The following is a 19,071-nucleotide window of genomic DNA, read 5'->3' on the forward strand; positions in this document are numbered from 1 at the left end:
TACTTAGAAGAGTGTTCAACATACACTCACTGCTCCACACGTAAGAAAGAGCCTCCACGTAAAGCACTTAAAGCACAAGTGAGCCAAACCGAACATAGTACCATCAGCTACATCCCCGCCCTCCTACAGGAAGACAGAAACAAAGAGAAGCCCCAGAAGCCCCGGAAGGGCCAGCACACATGGTGACGAACAAGACAAACTCTGCCTCAGAAACTGTGGGAGGTGAATGCCAATACCTCAGGTAATTTTCTGACCGTCCCAGGTGTGTCATGGCACATGCATGCCCACTCACACATACGAACATGCACATACACGAACAATTAAGAAAAAAAGCCTGTTGAACAAAGCTGTCGCAAAACCATCAATAATGCAATGTTTGCTATACTGATCAGATTTTTTCTTGTCATGTTCAATAGTCTCTTCTTTATGTTAAAACGAAGCTGGAACAACAATGCTTACAGTGCTAGTGCCATTCAGTTTCTATTTTTTAAGGTGTAAAAATCTCTTTCAAATAAAACAACATACCAATGGCATTCTGGTGGGACAAGTTTACTCAATTCTTCTAGAGATTTTTCTGAACGATATTCCTATTTAGAGAAAAAGTAGAATTTAACACTAACAAAACACAAAGGAATTCAAATGGTCCTTTTAGACTTAAATATTAATCATTACTACTTAAAATTTTCTCCCAATTCATATCTTGATTTACTTATCTTTATATTCTTAACCTATAAAAACTTGTCCCTAAATTACTGTAATCAAACAATTATAAAAATTAAATACTCCCAATTATACATTTTAAAAGTCAATGTGCAAATCTAAGATTGCTTAGAAGAAAATGAAAGCCAATTACTGCATCCAAAGAGTACATAAAGTTAACATAATTGAGCCTGATTTTTAAGATAATTTTACATTTGGGTTTAGCAGCCAACGAAGTCATTATTTACCTATATGTAATATTTACTTTGAGGACATAAGCTCACACTAACTATACTAGTCTGTAGACTAAATTCGCTTGGAAATAACAATGTGGCCACTACTGACACTCCCTTTTCTTGTCCAGCTGAATCATATGAAAGGGAAGCTTCTGAGAGGCCCTGATGCTGTTCTGCACTCACCTCACCTCCCATGCACATGACCCAGAGCTAGGGGTCAGAAACATCTCCATCGCACTGCACTACTTAGCCTATGCTTCCCTTAGCAGTGGGTTTCATGCGGCACCAAGGCCTCCTCGGGTCTAATCTTTTGGCCTGAAGTTAAAGGTGGGGGACAAAAGCAGGAATAAGAGATAGGAGAGTCTTGAAATACCTGCCATGTGAGCTAGCATTCACCAAGTCTACCCATCATCACCTGCTTCAAATGAGAATGCAAATGAGATACTCTATGTAACAGTATCTCAGAACTGTATCAGTCACTACCCAGACAAGAGGGACAAATGAAAGCAAAATCTACAAATATAAAAGTTATTAGGTATGCCTCTCAATCTACCAACCACAGTGAAGAGGCCATGTTGGCCTTGAGTTGACAATCCTCCTGCCTCTACCTGAGTGCTGAGAAAGAAAGAAATCATGACACCATCTCCACATTATTCAGAATCGTCTTTAAAAGAGACCTCTTATCTGTTTCTTTTGCTGTTTGAATGACTCATAATGAACAGAAAGTAGGATCATCCCTTCTGAGGAAAATAAGAAACTTTAGAAGGGGAGTAAGGGATCACCAATACCAAGAAAATAACTTTAATTACCAAACAAGACTAATAAGGCTGGGAAACAGATTCAGTGAAAAGTCCACTGTTACCAAGAGAAACCCATCTCAGCACTCTACCGAGTCTTCTTCAGATGGCATCTGATAAACTGCCCACTCAATTTTATACTCACCTATTATTTTGTTCATCTAGACTCAGCACTAATGGGAGTAGGAAAAATTACTGGAAAAATTTTTTTTTTTTTTTTTTGGTTTTTCGAGACAGGGTTTCTCTGTGTAGCTTTGCGCCTTTCCTGGTACTCGCTTTGGAGACCAGGCTGGCCTCGAACTCACAGAGATCCGCCTGCCTCTGCCTCCCGAGTGCTGGGATTAAAGGCGTGCGCCACCACCGCCCGGCAACTGGAAAAATTTTTTAAACTTAATGGATTATATTTATATTGCCATGCTTTTTTTTTCCATCTGTTTCTATCAAAAACAAAAAGCTATGTTCACCTCACTCCCTAAATTAAACAGTGCCCTCTTCTCACAACTGTCCACAGCTGGCTATTGTCTGAAATTGTTTTACAATAATAAATTATTAGGAATATACTACCACCCAGTAAGGTCAGATTATTTCCCATAAATCACTTTAATTTGTGTTTAAGTAATCAACTAATACACCACTATTAACCTGGCAAAACACATTACTCACCTGAACAAAGGCCACAGTGACGACAATAAGTATTGCCTAAAAAACAAACAGCCTTTTAAATCAGGCATTAACAAGAAATAACTTTTAGCCACATTGTGTCTCTCTGGCTGTGCAGTCCCAGGAAAATGGATTTTTGCACTAAGAAATCAGTTTGTCTTAGGGCCTGAGAGGGAAGAATATGAATTTAAATGGCTAACCATCCCCATGATCGCTTCCAAAACTTTCTGAATCCACCCAAGCCCTCCCAAATTAAAGACTAGCTTTATTTATGTGGGTAACATCTGTTATGGTTGACACATTAATTACTTGTTTAATTTTAATTTCTGCACACTAATTTATGAAAGAATTTAAAAATCCGATACATGTTAACACAAATAGCTTTTCCTTAAAAAAAAAAAAAAAAAAAAAGTTTTGTTTTAAAAACTGGCCAAATTCCCCCAGTGCTGATTTGTCAAACACATGGTAGGCAAGGGCTCTCTCTATTGATGAGTTAACCTTGATCCTACTTTTTCTACAGAAAGCTGGAATCCAATCGATACATTGTTGGGTAGAAGCACCATGAGAATTATTTAATAAACTATGAGAGAAAAAAAAAAAAAACAAGCCTCAGACCAAAAAAAAAGTTGGTAAAGGAAGGAGTATTTGCCTTTCCAGAATACATTTTTATCTACCACACTAAAAGTAAACAAACATTACTAAAGTAAGTATTGTAAAATGCAGAACTGTGTCAATGACCTTTTCATAATCTTCCACATTAAATTCTATTATCTACCTTTTTTCAACTGAATCCATTGATCTATCTCTTTTTTCTACTGAAATTTGATAATCTCAGACATTAATCATTTGGAAAATATTGGTTCATCTAATTATTCAAATATAAATGCTGACATATTTCTAAATTTATTAATTGTTAAAATCACTACTAATGTCATTAAAAGTTTTCAATACTTGGAAGGTATCTAAAATTCATAGTAATACATGAAAATTTACAGTAGCTTTAATTACTACTTGAAAGTCTATTCTTATCACTAGCAACATTATTCTTTTAAGTATATGCTGTGGAATAATCCTTCTGTACACTGTGAATATGTATTACTCTCACTGGTTAATTAAAAGCTGGCAGGCAGGTAACCAGGCAGGGAGTATAGGTGGCGCAGCTAGAAACAGGACTCTAGGAAGAAGAAGGCGGAGTCAGAGGAGACACTAGCCAGCCACCGAGCAATCAGGACATGTAGAAAATGAGGTAACAAGCCAGGAGTCACGTGGCAAAGCATAAATAGAAATATGGGTTAATTAATAGTTAGCTAGTAACAAGCCTGAGCTATCTGCTGAGCATTTATATATAATATTAAGTCTCTATGTGATAATTTGGAGGAAGCTGCCAAAATGGGAAGTGGGAAGCCAGAACAAGAAAACTTCCAACTATAAGTAAAAGGCTGGTTCACCTCACAATGGCCCTTCCTTAAGATAGTTACTGTATTTCAATCTATACATGCTTCCCATTTATCACAGACTATTAAAAACATATATACTCATGGAAAAAATTTTATGAAATTCATTTTACTCCTCTATCAAGAACATTCTAGACATCTGAGGAAGGGTCTCCTTCACTACGTTGCCCACAATACCCTGGGACTTGCCATCCTCCTACCTCTGCCACCCAAGCAGCATAGCTAGTGTTAGTGGTATGCATTCCCAAACCCAGCTGCTATAATTGTCTAAACAGGACAACAAAAGACAACAATGACTATTGATACAGCTTAAGGGCACTTCCAATTATGCTAAAGCTTTAACAGCCTATACATCATAACATTTGCCATTAACACAAAAAGCATACAGAAACAAGAAAAAGTCAGTGTTGTTAAAATAGTTTTGATATCACATATTTCTTGAACAATTATTGTTAGTCAAAATATTTTCAACTGAAAAGCAACAGGAATTTTTGTTGGACTAGAAAATCAACTATTTTTTATCTGTGAGGCTGACTGTACACGCCTGTAATCCCAGCTACCGGGGAAGCTGACACACCAGCACAGCTGAGCCCCGGAGGGCAAGCCTGAGGAACACAGGAAGACCTCCAGCTCAGACCAGAACAAAAGAAAATTACTACAGCTAGATAATTATTTTTAAATCTGATTCATTTTGATTCACTTTAATTTCCAAAGTAAACCCAAACCCAACTGATACAATTAACCAAGAGATTTAAAATTTAAAAAATAAAAGAGTTTACTTACCACAGTGATACTGACAGCATCATCAAACTGATGCATTAAAATACTGATGACTGCAGAAGCCAGAAGCAGCATAATAAGGGGATTTTTAAACTGGAAGTTAAAACAAACAACATTCTTATATGAAGGACAATTCCGCTTTATCTCAATAAAGGCTTTTTCAAAAAAGGACATCATTATGAAATTACAAGAGTCTATATGTGCTTTATTTTCAAGCAACAAAAAAGTAGTGCTCATACTTAAAAGCTGTAACAGTTCCTTTTCAGAAAAAGAAAATTAAATATCAATATTTACAATAAAGAATTTGCTAACCTGGGTGTTGGCATATACCTTTAATTCTAGCACTCGAGAGGCAGAGGCAGGCGGATCTATGAGTTGGAGGCCAGCCTAGTCTACAGAGCAAGTTCCAAGGCAGCTGAGGCTACACAGAGAAACCCTGTCTCCAAAAACAACACCAAAATCGCTATAAAGAATTAGAATTAATTATAGTAAGCCTTTGCTAAAAATTAAAGGTAATTATGAATGGCCATAATCTACTCTGAGCTTACTATTTCCTGAGGTCATCACCAATGGAGGCCGACGGAAATCACAGAGTTGATAAGAAAGGTATAACTTATACCCTGGTAGTTAGGATTTAATTATGCATTTAATCATTTTCTAAGCTGGCCAAGACTCCCTGCAAATATACCACCCTCCCATAACTAGGAAGCCTAAGGTCAGCATCCACAAAAAGCCTACTGTCTAGTGTTTGCTGACAACCCAGAACACAGAAAATGCTGCCCTCTAAGTTACACTCACTTTTCATCAGTCTTTTGCCAAAATCAAATGAAGAGTCAGAACTATAGAAATTCCAACTTTACATGTAAATTTTTAGGGAAAACCCATTGTAAAAATGATTTCTTTTCTCTGTAGGTCAATCTCAGGAAATTCACAACTATGAAAGTCAGTTACACAGCAGAGATGGAGGGAAAGTGTCTCACCTGAGAAATATACTTCTTCCATAGCGGCTCATCTTCACTAATATCAAACTCATTCCAGCCATGGAAGGCTCGCCTATGACTAACTTCAGATTTGTTTAAGCCATTCTGAAGATCAGCCTATTAAATTTTACATTAAAAGTTATTCAAAATGTTAGCAGACAGTAAACAAAACACAAAAGAATACATAGTATATGACCACATTAAAAGAAGCTTCTTTTTAATGTATATAAATAGTCTGCCTGTTTTATGTAACACATGCTTACACTGCCTGTAGAGGCCAGAAGAGGACACTAGATCCCCTGAACTGGAGTCACATACATAGGGGGTCACTGAGTGGGAGTACTGGGAGCTGAACCTGGTCCTCTGCAAGCACAGGAAGTGTGTGACCTTAACCACTGAGCTATCTCTCCAGCTCCTACTAATCACAGAACGTCTCCCAGAGGTTTTATATGGGACCTGCAGCCATAATATTCAGACAAGATTAATATAAAGGGACATGGAAAAGCTTTCTGGAACACTAAAAATGTTCTGTATTTTAGCAGGCATGGTGACTCACACTTACAACACCGTTACACTACGGTTGCATTGTGCAACCCTGAGTCAGTAAATACGCAGTCACGAATCAGGGTGGGGATTCATGGAGCACCACCCTACCCAGGGAGCTAAGGGCAGTCAGGAGTTGACAGAAAAGTCACTGTTGTCAGTGAGGCTGCCACTGGTGAGTTGTTATCCATGCTCTTGTATAGCAACACTCAGGCCCAACTAGTCCTAGATAAACCACGTGGGCCACAAAGAAAAACAAAAGGCATAGAAGTGGGGTGGAATTTGGCGGAAGAAGACTGAGGTTGGTGAATAAGAGAGGGTAGAGGGTGAGTGTAACCAGAATATGTTATACCCATGCATGAAATTCTCAAAGATTAACTTTTTAAAGTACACTGATATTATATAAATACTAAATACTATAAATACTCAATAAGCAACAAGATAGTGTTTTTCTTTTACTATGAAGAAAAAGAAAAATAAAAGGAAACCATAATTCATATGTATTTTAATTGGTTTTTAATTTTTTTTTCTAAAATTAGTGTCTCCAAAAGAATATTCAGTGGGCTACAAATGCCCTTCCTGTTCTGAGTTTATTAAACCACCGAGATTTTTTTTTTTTTTGCTCCAAGATTATGTTATTATATCAGAATGAAAACTTGGGTGTCTTAAATTACTCAAAACAACACAGTTAACAATTTTTTTCTTGGGACATGGCAATATCATCTAAGTCCTTCAGTTACTATCATGATTTTAACAATCATAAAAAATGAAACTATGGGGTTGGAGATTTAGTTCAGTGTTAGAGCGCTTGCCTAGTAAGTACAAGGTCCTGGGTTCAGGCCTCAGCTGGGGGGGTGGGGGGGAGATGAAATTACAACATCTCAGAAACTGCTAATTCCCCTCGCCAGCAAAATTGGCAAGAGTTCAGTAACCAAGTTTTCTAAAACTTAAATATATTTAAAATAAGTGGTTTTAGAACTAAGTATAAATATACCAAAATAAAAATCCCTCAAAAATGGATACCAGTGTTTTTGAAACAACAATTAAAATGGCTGAATAAAAATTCTCTTTTCATGTTTGACTTCACAGTACTTTTTAAAATTAGGAAGAGAATAAAATTACACAATTAATACTCATCTGCAAACCCACACTTGTACTTAGCTTTCACTTTACCTTAAAAAAATCTATTTAAAAATAAAAAAAAAAAAATCCTGCTGGGCATGGTGGCAAAAACCTTTAATCTCAGCACTAGAGAGGCAGAGGCAATCAAATCTCTGTGAGTTTGAGGCCAGCATGGTCTACAAAGTGAGTTTCAGGACAGCCAGGGTTACACAGAGAAACCTTGTCTTGGGAAAACAAACAAACAAAAAATCCTAACACCACTTATGTTACTAGTTAAATTAATTACTTTCCCACTGATAAGCAGTGCAAACAGATGCTGGCCATACTACTCCTCCTGAGCTGTACTGCCCAGCCACCACACGCAGTTACTTAAATTAAACACAGTTGCTCCACTACTCTAGCCACATTTCCTGTCATGTCGTCATGTAACTGGGGGCTATTCTGTCAGACAGCACAGACCAGTCAGTCCTTCTATCTGTGAAGAAAATGCAATAGGTCAGCACTGACTTCATCTAAATGGCTGCTTTACACCTTCCACCTCCTCCTCACCAGCCACTTACTTGGAGAATGCCTGCAACCTCACTGACTGGTAATTCACTTGCTTTCTTTGATGTCAATACAGGAATCATTGTCTCATTTTCACCATTAGGTATTTTTTGAAAACGTGCAACCTAGGAATAAAAACAAAGGAAAATTACTTGAACATACTAAACAACTAGAATGTAGTCCAGAGTAATAAATGAAAATCCTAATATTCACAGTAACTTATTTTCCACTTAGGAAAGTATACTCAGATTAATAATGAGTATCTAAGACAACTTGATACTAACAGTTTCTTGAAAGCAAACTTTAAAACTTTGGATACCTGTTAACACAAGGTATAATACAAAATCTTCACATTACATATATAAAGATATTACTTCTCCATCAACATAAGATTGAAAAATAAAACAGATGTCTTTCCTGGCAGATTCTGATGACTATGCACAATCATAATCCTATAAACTCATTATGTTTAATTCGAGGAACAAGAACTGCTAAGCTTTCTCCACTTTAGTTCTCCCGTGCTCACCTCCCTCTTCAGGACACCTGGCTACCCTTCCACACGCCGCAACAGCATGCAAGACTTTAAAAGTCTCCTCAAACCAGGAGAAAACTGAGAAGCTCAGAGACCAGACAAGCAGAAGCAGCACAGGTTGGCTAGTGGATCAGGAACACAGAGTCAGTCACAGAAACGGCAGCAACAATGAAGGCTGCAATTACATAACCAAGTATCAACAGTGGTCCTCCCGATTCTAGAAACAAATATCCAGTTCAGATCTGCCTTGGTCCTAAAGGGAGATCCTTACAGACACAGACCAGAAGGAGGGAAAGAGGAGCTACAGGCGCCTTACTACTTAAACTGAGAAAAGCATCCATTGCCAAACAGCCGAGCCACCTGGTGAAACACCACTGAAACTAAAACACCTCTGTTCCTGCTAAGACATGGGTTTCTACGCTGAAATTATCAATATTTTCAGGACAAAATTATTTCCTAAAATTTCTAAGTAACTATTCTTTAAAACAACAAATGAGATAAAAAAAATAATGGACAATTCTATTACTACTAGTGTCTATACACTGCACTACCATGTGTGTATAAAATCCTTTTGATTTAATACAAACAAACGCAAAGAGCAATAAGCAGCTAAGAGTATTCCATCATCATAATCATACTTCTAGAGAGGAATACATATTCCCTAATCTCAGTTATTAAAAAGGCATTACTGAATGTTTAAATAACTTAAAGCAAATAGTAGCAACATTTTTCATTTCTAATATAGAAATGTTAGTGACAAAATTCTGAGGAAATTATAGATTGACTTACTCTTATGAAAAGCCTTGAAATTATTTTGCAGCATAGTATTTTCATAAAACTAAAAAACTTAGACTAAATTTGAGAATTTCCTAGAACCACTGAAATGCCCTACTTTCAAATTCATGAAACAAACTAACACAGGCCTTTACTGAACCATCTCAAGGTAAATATGGAGAAAATGTAATGAGAACCAAACCTATTATACTTTACCTTGTAAGATCACACAAAAATTTTAAAGATCAATTGTATTTAACATAACAATGAGATTAATTTCTAAATTAATTAATTAATTTATGTTAAATTAATTAAACATAACAGTGAGATTAATTTCTAAAATTCTTGAACCTTAGTTTATTTGTATATAAAATAGAAACAGGAGTTGACTATCGCCGCTGAATTCAACTTCTGTAACATGTGATCCACCAGCATCAAGAAACCATACGACAGCAGGCTGGAGAAACAGCTTAGCACATTGCTTGCTTATAAGCTTAAGGACCTGAGTTCAGTCCTCAGAACCCACAGAAAAGCTGGGGGAAGCAGTGCACAACTTAGAATCCAAGAACCAGGGAGGTGGAAAGGCAGATTCCTCAAGCCAGTCATCCTAGTCTAACCAGTGAGACACCCTGCCTCAAAAGCCAACGCAGACTGTACCCAAGGCAGGTCTCTGCCCTCCAAACATCATGCACCCCCACACATGAATGCACACACAAAGAAAGCACAGGAACTATTCAATTATTATATGTATTCATTCACTTGTATCATCAGCTCATACATGTCTATACACAACTTAATTTTCAAAATAAGTTAAACTTATAATAATGTTCCAATTAAAATATATATTCTATCATTAAGCTACTGGCTGAAAGTATAGCTCAGTGGTAGAGTATATGCTATATGCTTAACATGCTTAAGACTCTGGGTTAGGCCCCCAACAGGAAAAAAACAAAGTTATTAAAAATGGCTAACTAACACTCAATACACAGTATAAGAGCCTTATTCAAAATTTTCAAGTAATCTTATGGCAAATGGTACCTATAAAGGGTCTGCATTTTTATAAGCACTCTTACACAAAACCCTTTGAGGGCATTCCATTGGCCCAAAGGAGCTGAAGATCTCAGGAAGTAAGACTTCACTTTATAAGGGATGAGACAGTCAGGGGTGTGACGACAACTCTCTCAGGCTGTTTTGAGACTCTCCAACTGTAACCACATCTACTGTCTCAAAGTGTGTTCCCAAGTGAAGAACTAAACAACGAGAAAGCAAACCATCCAAGCCCGGCCCCGAATGCTGGATGGAGTTTACTGCCATCACCCCAGTGAGCACTCAGTGAGGCAAAGAGCAACAGACGCTTATCGGGAAACAAGGAGACAATGAGCAACAAGGCCTGAGGGACCTCCATGAAGGAACAGAGGCTGCCCATTGGAGGGAACTGTCTCCAGAAGCCTTACCCTAACTGCTGAACAGAGGCACCACTAAGACAGAAACAGAACATAAAACAGACGCCACCCCAAAGAAGGAACCACTTGGGGAAATCCGCTGAGGAAGGAGAGCAACGGTCCCACTGATGACCATGAAGAGGCAGCATCCTGAGTGCAGAGGTGCTCACACTTTGTGGAGATAGAGAAGGCAGCCACGAGTTTCTTAAGAATTAGACTCATGTTAGGAAGAACTGAAAGAGCTTCCTGCTTTTGTTTTACAACACACACGTGAACTGTGTGCCTCAGACAGTAGCTAACTGTCCTTCGGTGACCTGAGTGCCTGCTTCTCTCTTGGGCAACCTATCAAATTTCAGGTGCTATCACAGTAACTTCTACTCAGGCCCCATCTTCCTCCTCCAAGAGAATGCTGCTTTCTCTGTTTAAAAAAATGTCAAAAATCAATCTTAAAGACAGCATCTTACAACCCGAAACTGACTCTCAGTGTAAGCTTACTCCATCTGTTTTCAATCAGATCTACTTTCCACACTCATTCTGAAGACCCAGGTACAAAAGCAGAAATGCTCACCCTGCTTTAGGGATCAATAACAGGGTGATGGGCAAAACAACCTGATCTGGAAAGTAAGCAGCCTTCAAGGAGTAGATGCATAAGGTTCTGGCAAAATCTGTACATACTTGTGTTTTTATATCCACCATACACACCTGTTTAATGGTTCCAGTCTCTTTATTTCATTGACAGAAATACTGAGTAATCAGCCTCAGGTACAAGTACATTCCAGTATTTACAAGGTTTTGCATGATAAGAAACTGGGAACGGACAGATAAGACATAGAGGCATAAAATAAATTTGAGTTGGAAGTTGATCTCCATGGTGCACAAGCTTGTTTTGTGAGTCTGAACATCCAATCAGCTGCTTATCCATGCATGGATGCATACTGTTAACATTCCTGGGAAATCCTGGTTTCAGCCTAGTCTAAGGGGCAGATTGTGTGTGACTGTGTGTGTGTGTGTGTGTGTGTGTGTGTGTGTGTGTGTGTGTGTGTGTGTGTGGAGAGGGGAGGGAGGGAAGGGGGGAGAGAGAGAGAGAGAGAGAGAGAGAGAGAGAGAGAGAGAGTCAGTCTCTCTACCAGGCTAGCTTGAACTCAAGAGATCCTCTTGCCTCTGCCTCCCAAATGCTGGGATTAAAAGCATGTGACACTCCACCCCACAAGAAGCAGATCTTAAAAGATAGAGTAGTGTATTTGGTAATGCTGATTTTGTCTACATAAAGGACAGAAACTAACCATACCGGTGAAAATGATCTCATTATCCCATATATTAACACAAACTGAGTCCAGGACACACAGTTTTAATACCTTATGATCTTCCAGTCAGTCCAGGAACTTTCTGGAAAACCTCTGTCTTAATCTGAGAAATTTTATTTTCAGTTTTTAAGTTTGTTCTTCTGAGCATTTGCCTTACTTCACCCCAAAAACTTGGTAGGTAGACACATGCTATTCAAAATTACATTCTAACATATTTACTGTGCTGGAATAAATTGGGGTTTAATTTTGAAAATTACAAAATATAAAAAGATCAAATTCAAGCCAGGAGGTGGTGTGGTGCATGCCTTTAATCCCAGCATTCGGAATGCACAGGCAGGCAAATCTCTGAGTTCAAGGCCAGTCTGGTCTACAAAGTGAGTTCCAGAATAGCCAAGGCTACACAAAGAAAACCTGTCTCGAAAAACAAAACAAAACAAACAAACAAAAAAATGCATCTTAAGAGCTATCGTGACTGCTACACTCTGTTTAAAGAAGTCACTGTCTTATGACCTCAACTGTCAAGCACGTTTATCTCCTATTTAGTCTTAAATGTATCCTAATGGCTGGAAGGTAGCTCAGCGGTAGAGCCTGCCTTGCAGCTGAGACTCTGGTTTTAACTCCAGTGAGGTGTGGGGAAGGCACGTGAGCTTCAATTTAAATCTCCTCCTCAGAGCCTTCCATACTACATTTTGGACCACTAACTCATGTAACAAACAAGCTTTTTACAAACAAAAGCCCACAGGTACAACTGCTCCTTCCATGATCTATATCCTACAGAGGAAATTAATTCAAGAGAAGAGTCAAGTAAAACACAAACACACACAAGCACACATATCAAAAACTGCAGAACCTTTCAAATATTTAGAGTGTATAAATAATTAAATGTCAGTTTTATATGCATTATATAACTCGTTCAGAGTTCCACTGAAGCCAGAATTTCATTTTACAAGGAGTACAAGATTTAATTTCTTTTTTTTTTTAAATGGTAAGCACTACATACCAGTTTCTAATCTGACACATCAGAATTGTACAGAAGTTGCTATGGACTAAACTGTGCCCCTAACACTCACATTAAAGTCCCAATCCCTTAAAGTGAAGGAATTTAGAGAGTCCCTTTAGGAAGTTAAATGGGTTCTGAGAATAATGTCTTCAAGGTAGGTTTACTGCCTGACAAAGAGAGACAGGAACGCCTCTCCCTTCCCCACCATGTGAGGAGATGAACAGAGGAAGCCCTCTCCTGGAACTACATTATGCACCACCTCCGGGCAGGGTTCCTCACATCTCCAGAACCTAGAGAAATAAATGTTTGCTGTTTAAGCCTATGAGGTCTGCCATACTCTACTGCATCCATAGAAATGAGCCAAAATTCGGGCCTTTTATGGTTTTTGTAAACATAACTATGCAGTCACCATCTCCAGAGAGCATAAACAATTAGGTCTTAAGTGGAGCCAAAACATACTTATTTTTAAAAATTCTCCATGTTGAGTCTAACATGCAGTCAAAGTTAATAATCACTGACTTCACAGGGCAGAAACACAGTTCCATTTTATGCATGTGAAGAAGGCGTATTACAGACAGAAGACTAGAAACAAGATGAGCACAGGTCCAAACAAGAACTGAAGTTCACACTGTCTCCAGAAACCAACTGACTTACTCAGTTTCAAAAGTACCTGCTTTATTGGCTGGGGATATAGCTTCATTGGTAGGAAGCCTCGGGTTCAATCTCTAGAGCCACATGCTGGTACACACTTGGAATAGCGGCACTCCTGAGATAGAAGTAAGAAGCCATCCTCAACTTCAGAGAAAGTTAGAGGACAACACAAGATCCCAACTTAAAAAAAAAAAAAATACCTGCTTGTTGATCAAAGTCCAAAGTGTAGGGCATAAATAAATTGATCGAGAAGTAACAGAGCTTACATATATGAACACAATCCAGGTAGAATTTATATTTTTGATGGCTAAATGCAAGCAATATATACAGAAAGGACTATACATTATCATTAAAAGTAGTAAAATTTTGGGCCCCAAAATATCCAAACAATTCCCAAACCCTACCCCCACAAATTCCTTTCACTAATGTTCTGACTGAGGAGGCAGTCACTCATGCCCACACTGTACCACATCCCACTGCACGAGGTAGCAGTATGGTGTAACAAGTGTCAAACCAAACACCTTCAGAGCTGAAGACAGGACAGCACAGCAGGCCCCCCAACTTCAAATACAGGGGCTGTGGCTTCAACAAAAAGCTAAATTTTAGCAAGGAGTTTGACAGCTTTAAAAGATAAGGAAACAAGAATCCTTCAGTCCATTGTTCTCACTGCTTACTAGTAAGCAACAGCAGGATTTACAAAGCACAAGTCACTGTACTGAGTCCTCAGCACTTCTGAACCAGCAGATCTGAGCAAGACCCAGAAGATGCATTCCTAACAAGGTATAGGTGGTAGTGATGCTTCTGGTCCAGGGACTGTACCTGAGAACCACCACTACAGTCAAGGACAAACTACATCAAGTTCAATTCATAATTCCATGTCTGTTTTCCCAGCTGGGAGACCAGGAACAACTTGTTTATCTTCTGAGTTCCTTCCCTTGGGGAAAAATACCTATTTTAGTTTCAACCGGAATAAAAGTCAAACTGTTTATGGAAGGTGTATATCAGAGTATATGAGAAGGATTCAAATTCCAGGGAACATTAATACATACGCCTCGTCCCATTCTAGATCTTCTCTTCAGAAGGGTTTAACCGTGTTTTTGACATCCTGGTATCTTTTGAAGTTTTTTTTTTCTTTCTTATTTATCTATTTTTACATCCCAATTGCAGTTTCCCCTCCCTCCTCTCCTCCCAGTCCCTCCTCCCACCTCCCTTCCTCCCCCGCCCCCCAAATCATCTCCGGCTCCATTTCTATTTGGAAAAGGGCAGGCCTCCCATGGATAGCAACAAAACAAGGCGTTATCAAGTTGCAGTAATAAGCACCTCCCCTTGTATTAAGGCTGGGCGAGGCAACCCAATACAAGGAATAGAGTCCCAAAAGGCAACAAAAGAGTCAAAGACAGCCCCTCCCTGCTTCCAAGTTACACAACTGTCACATATATGCAGAGAGGCTAGACCAGTCCCATGCAGGCTCCCTGGTTGTCAATTAAGTCTGTGAGTTCCTATGAGCCCAGGTTAGTTGATTATGTGGGGTGGTTTTTTGTTTTTTCTTTATTTCTTTTTGTTTTTCTTTGTGGTGTTCTTGACCCCTCTGGCTCCTACAATCCTTCATCCCTTTCTTCAGCAGGATTCCCTAAGCTTGGCCTAATGCTTGGCTGTGGGTCTGTGCATCTGTTTCCATCAATTGTTAGATGAAGCCTCTCTGATGTCAACTGGACTAGGCACCAATCTATGAGTATAGCAGAATATCATTAGGCATCATTACGCTGACATTTTTTTCTCCAGTCGTGTTTGGTTCTATCCTAGGTCTCTGGGTCAGACAGCCTCTAGGTCCTGGCACTCTAGGCAGTGTCAGTGGTGGGAATACTTTCATGGTATGGGTCTAAGGCTGTACGAGTCATTGGTTGGCCATTCCCACAATCTCTGTGCCATCCTTGCCCCAGCACATCCCATGAGTAGGACAGACTGTAGGTCAAAGGTTGTATGAGAGCAATTCAGGGTGAGGTAGAAACCTAGTGCAAGGGAAACTCCCAGGAATCTACAAGGATGACCCCAGCTAAGACTCCAAGCAATACAGGATACACAGACTGAACCAGCCATCTCCTGTGACCAGGCAAGACTTCCAGTGGAGCGACTGGGACACCAACCCAGTCACACAACCTTGAAAAGTTCTTAATAACTTTTCTTAACAACCCAGCCACACAACCTTAAAAAATTCTTAATAACACCAAAACTACTAACAAGGGGGAAAATCAGTAGGCTTTTCTGTCTTAATAGGCAATTACGCAGCAAACAGAAAGGGAATATTATCCTGAAACTGACCTGCACCTTTTAAATGATCTTCCACTGGAAGCACAAAAGATGAAAACTGATCTGAAAAATACCCTCCGTCACCTGTGAACTACAGATGTTTTCTACAAAGAACAGGCAAAGCTATGAATTCCACTGAAAGGGCTGAGATAAAGGTTTGTAGCCACCAAACACTGTTTACTGGCAGCTGTGCAAACAGAAAGTCAAGTCTCATCTGACTGAGGTTCTTCAAGGATTACACCCTAGCACAGGACTAACAGTGGTCAACAAGTATCTCAGAATGGCCAAGTCTCCATGAGGAAATGCTAGCACAGCATGGCAAAGGCCATGTGAATACATTCTTACGAAATAATGCATGGGTGAAGGAGGCCAAGGCCACCTGTGTCTACAGACTGGCAGATATCAAAATATTCAGGAACATCCACAAATGTTTCGATAGTATTCAGGCTGACAGATGGCCTGCCAACTGTACCTGACAAAATTACCAACATAAAAATTCTGTCTGACAGTCTAAAGGGCAGGATAGAATGTGGTGATTCTCAAACTAGATCTAGATCAATGCTTAACTTTGGCTGTACATTAAAAACCAGAAGGGAAGTTTATTGTTATTTTTCTTTTCTCTGGTCAGAAATCTAGACAAACAGGATCAGAATCCACATGTCATCCTGAGGATGAGTGGGTTCCAGAAGTGAGCCCTTCCTTATTCTCTCCAATTTATAAGAAGTACAGGAGCTAGAGGAACCAACTAAACTTTCCAAAGAACAAGTTCAGCAAAGTACAGATTGTGGCGAATTCTACAGAATAAACGTGTTGTCAGCAAATAAACTGCAAGGAAAAGAAAGAAGAAACAGTTTCAAACTGTAAGATATTTAAAGATATGTCAACCAAAGGGATTAGGGGGTAGGAGACTCAACCTTAACCCAGGCTCTGAAATAATACCTTAAGTCCTTTTACCTTGCAGATCTTCACTTTTTTGTTCAAAACAAGCAGATTATTTTTATAGAATAGTCCCATTTTATACATCAGGATTTAGATTTTTCTCACTGATTCAGGTAATGCATTCTCAAAGGAAGGAAACACCAGTAAAGAAATGGTGTGTCCTGCTCAGGAACATAGGAACAGGCACAACACGCTTTCTCTCAGGGAACCGAGGAAGAGGAGCCAGCACCAGCATGCCATCATGATCTAAGTTACACAACAGTTTTTTACTCATGTAGACAGAAAAGGTTACAGCTGCACAGTATGGACAGATTCAGACAAAAAGAGCCTCAGTATGTTTAAGGCTAAAGAGGTCACAGTATGTTTAAAAAAAATATGCGCAGGTTTGGGAGAGGAAAAAAAAAGAGTATGCACAGTCTTAGATTTAAAAATATAGTTTTGCCGGGCAGTGGTGGCACACGTCTTTAATCCCAGCACTTGGGAGGCAGAGGCAGGGGTATCTCTGTGAGTTCGAGGCCAGCTTGGTCTCCAAAGTGAGTTCCAGGAAAGGCGCAAATCTACACAGAGAAACCCTGTATCGAAAAACAATAAACAAAAAACAAAACAAACAAACATATAGTTTTAAAATAAAGTCCTTAAAAAAGAAATAGAGTAATAAATATAATAAGTCACATAAAGATGGAAAATACACATACTGTATGTTATTGTGTTGTCTAACTTTTGACTGCTAATGAACAAATGATAACTGCTAAGAGACATTTGATTATGAAAGCTGCTAGATTAAACCAACCTATGTATTTTAAAAATATCTTCACTTCAAAATTTAAGTCAAAAGATATGTTACTTTGGGAAAGAGGTTCTGCTTTTATTTCCACAGGAAATGAGAGGCTGTGGATTCATTCTGTGTTAAGAAAAATCATCGGATTTGATCCAGGAAGACCCCTGAAAAGTCTCCAATGAGAGCACATTGGTCAGATGATCCAATGTCTCAGAGCGCCTCTGTTGCAGTTTCCTCTGAGATCTGCATCCAGAAAGGCTTCAAGGTTGCTAGCTGAGATGATCCAGTCTCATAGAATTCTCTAGTCAGAAATTGACCATAATCCTAAATTTTCTCAGAGTCCCCCAAATATTACCAGTGCCCCCAATCAGCAGAAAGTAGTCTAGAGAACTACGTCCACATTCCCAAAAATAAATAATGAATATTTGTAATCATTTAGGAGGGTTGGTTACAAATTATTATGGATAATAAGCAGGAAAAAAGCTAAACAAAGGAGATTAGATGCAGGGATCTTGTTCTGAAAAGAAAAAGGAAGGATATAAAAATGACAGAATAAAACGTCAGATTATTAAATCTACTTTAATCCAAAAAACAACTATTAATCTTACATATTTTACATTGGTATGGATTTTGGTTTATTGATACAAATTTAAAGTTAATTTTGTTATACTGTATGTATATTTCTACTCTTATTTGAGGTATTGTGCTTACGTAGTTCATTTTAAAATATAATGTATAATTAAGAAATACAGATTAATAGTCATCCATAATAGTCAAACTTATAGTCATGTTAGGTATGCTTTCAATGTCATACACAGATATATTTAGATAGATGGTCTTCAAACACTTCAAAGACCTACATAATACGGCACTTAATATATTTAATACCTAAGGCTTTCATGACAGTGAGACACATCAGCTCCTGGCAGCACCAATCTACTTCAGAGAAGATGCTGAGCATCAAAGAAACTCCATATGGAGTTTGTTTTCTTTATGACAAAAGCTAGCCATGTGGGCAAAGAAACTGCCCTTGTCTCAATTGCTGACAGTCACTGTCCAAACTGGATGAACAGGACACAAGACAGGTGACTGCTAAACTTTGCCAAGACAAAGTAGGGCAGTCATTCAAAATTCCTGCTTCAGAGAAAAGTCTGTCAGATATGCTAGGCCTGTAGTCCAGAGCTGAATGCCCCAATGTTACAGGGGAACTTTGAGTGACTGCCAGGCAGCAAGATGTCCCTGTCATTAGGTAACAGTTCATCTTTCTGGGGTCTTTGGCAGAGTTAAAGACTAGATAGTCATAGTTATAATTTTTCTTAGTTATGATAAAAGGTAAATTAGATATAAAACTTTAAACTCATCATGATAAGATAGATAATATTTTCTCTAATTTTGCCAAATACAAATGGACTGGATACTGTAACTATAATTCCTGTAACTATTTTTGTTGTATATAATCTTACTATGTTAAAGTTAAAACCTTCCTTTTTAATTAGACAAAAAGGAAAAAATGCTGTTAGATAACCC

General features: G+C 38.6%; 1 protein-coding gene across 7 annotated transcripts in view; it reads right to left on the reverse strand.

Moving 5' to 3' along the window:
- Positions 1-19,071, reverse strand: part of Atp2c1 (ATPase secretory pathway Ca2+ transporting 1) — a 129,425-nt gene that overhangs the window by 51,586 nt on the left and 58,768 nt on the right. For 4 of the 7 annotated variants that reach the window (XM_052718915.1, XM_052718920.1, XM_052718919.1 and 1 more), the window contains 5 exons: positions 7,832-7,942; positions 5,607-5,723; positions 4,630-4,719; positions 2,396-2,431; positions 526-587 (listed from right to left, as the gene is read on the reverse strand). In XM_052718915.1, coding sequence (XP_052574875.1) covers positions 526-587; positions 2,396-2,431; positions 4,630-4,719; positions 5,607-5,723; positions 7,832-7,942 — 416 coding nt within the window. Of the gene's footprint in view, positions 1-525; positions 588-2,395; positions 2,432-4,629; positions 4,720-5,606; positions 5,724-7,831; positions 7,943-13,539; positions 13,652-19,071 lie in introns of those variants that run through there. The other 3 variants (XM_052718918.1, XM_052718916.1, XM_052718917.1) reach the window with 2 other exon arrangements.

Source organism: Peromyscus californicus, unplaced genomic scaffold, assembly GCF_007827085.1.
Source record: "Peromyscus californicus insignis strain IS unplaced genomic scaffold, ASM782708v3 Scaffold_11__1_contigs__length_118956290, whole genome shotgun sequence".
In the NCBI taxonomy this organism is placed as follows: domain Eukaryota; kingdom Metazoa; phylum Chordata; class Mammalia; order Rodentia; family Cricetidae; genus Peromyscus; species Peromyscus californicus.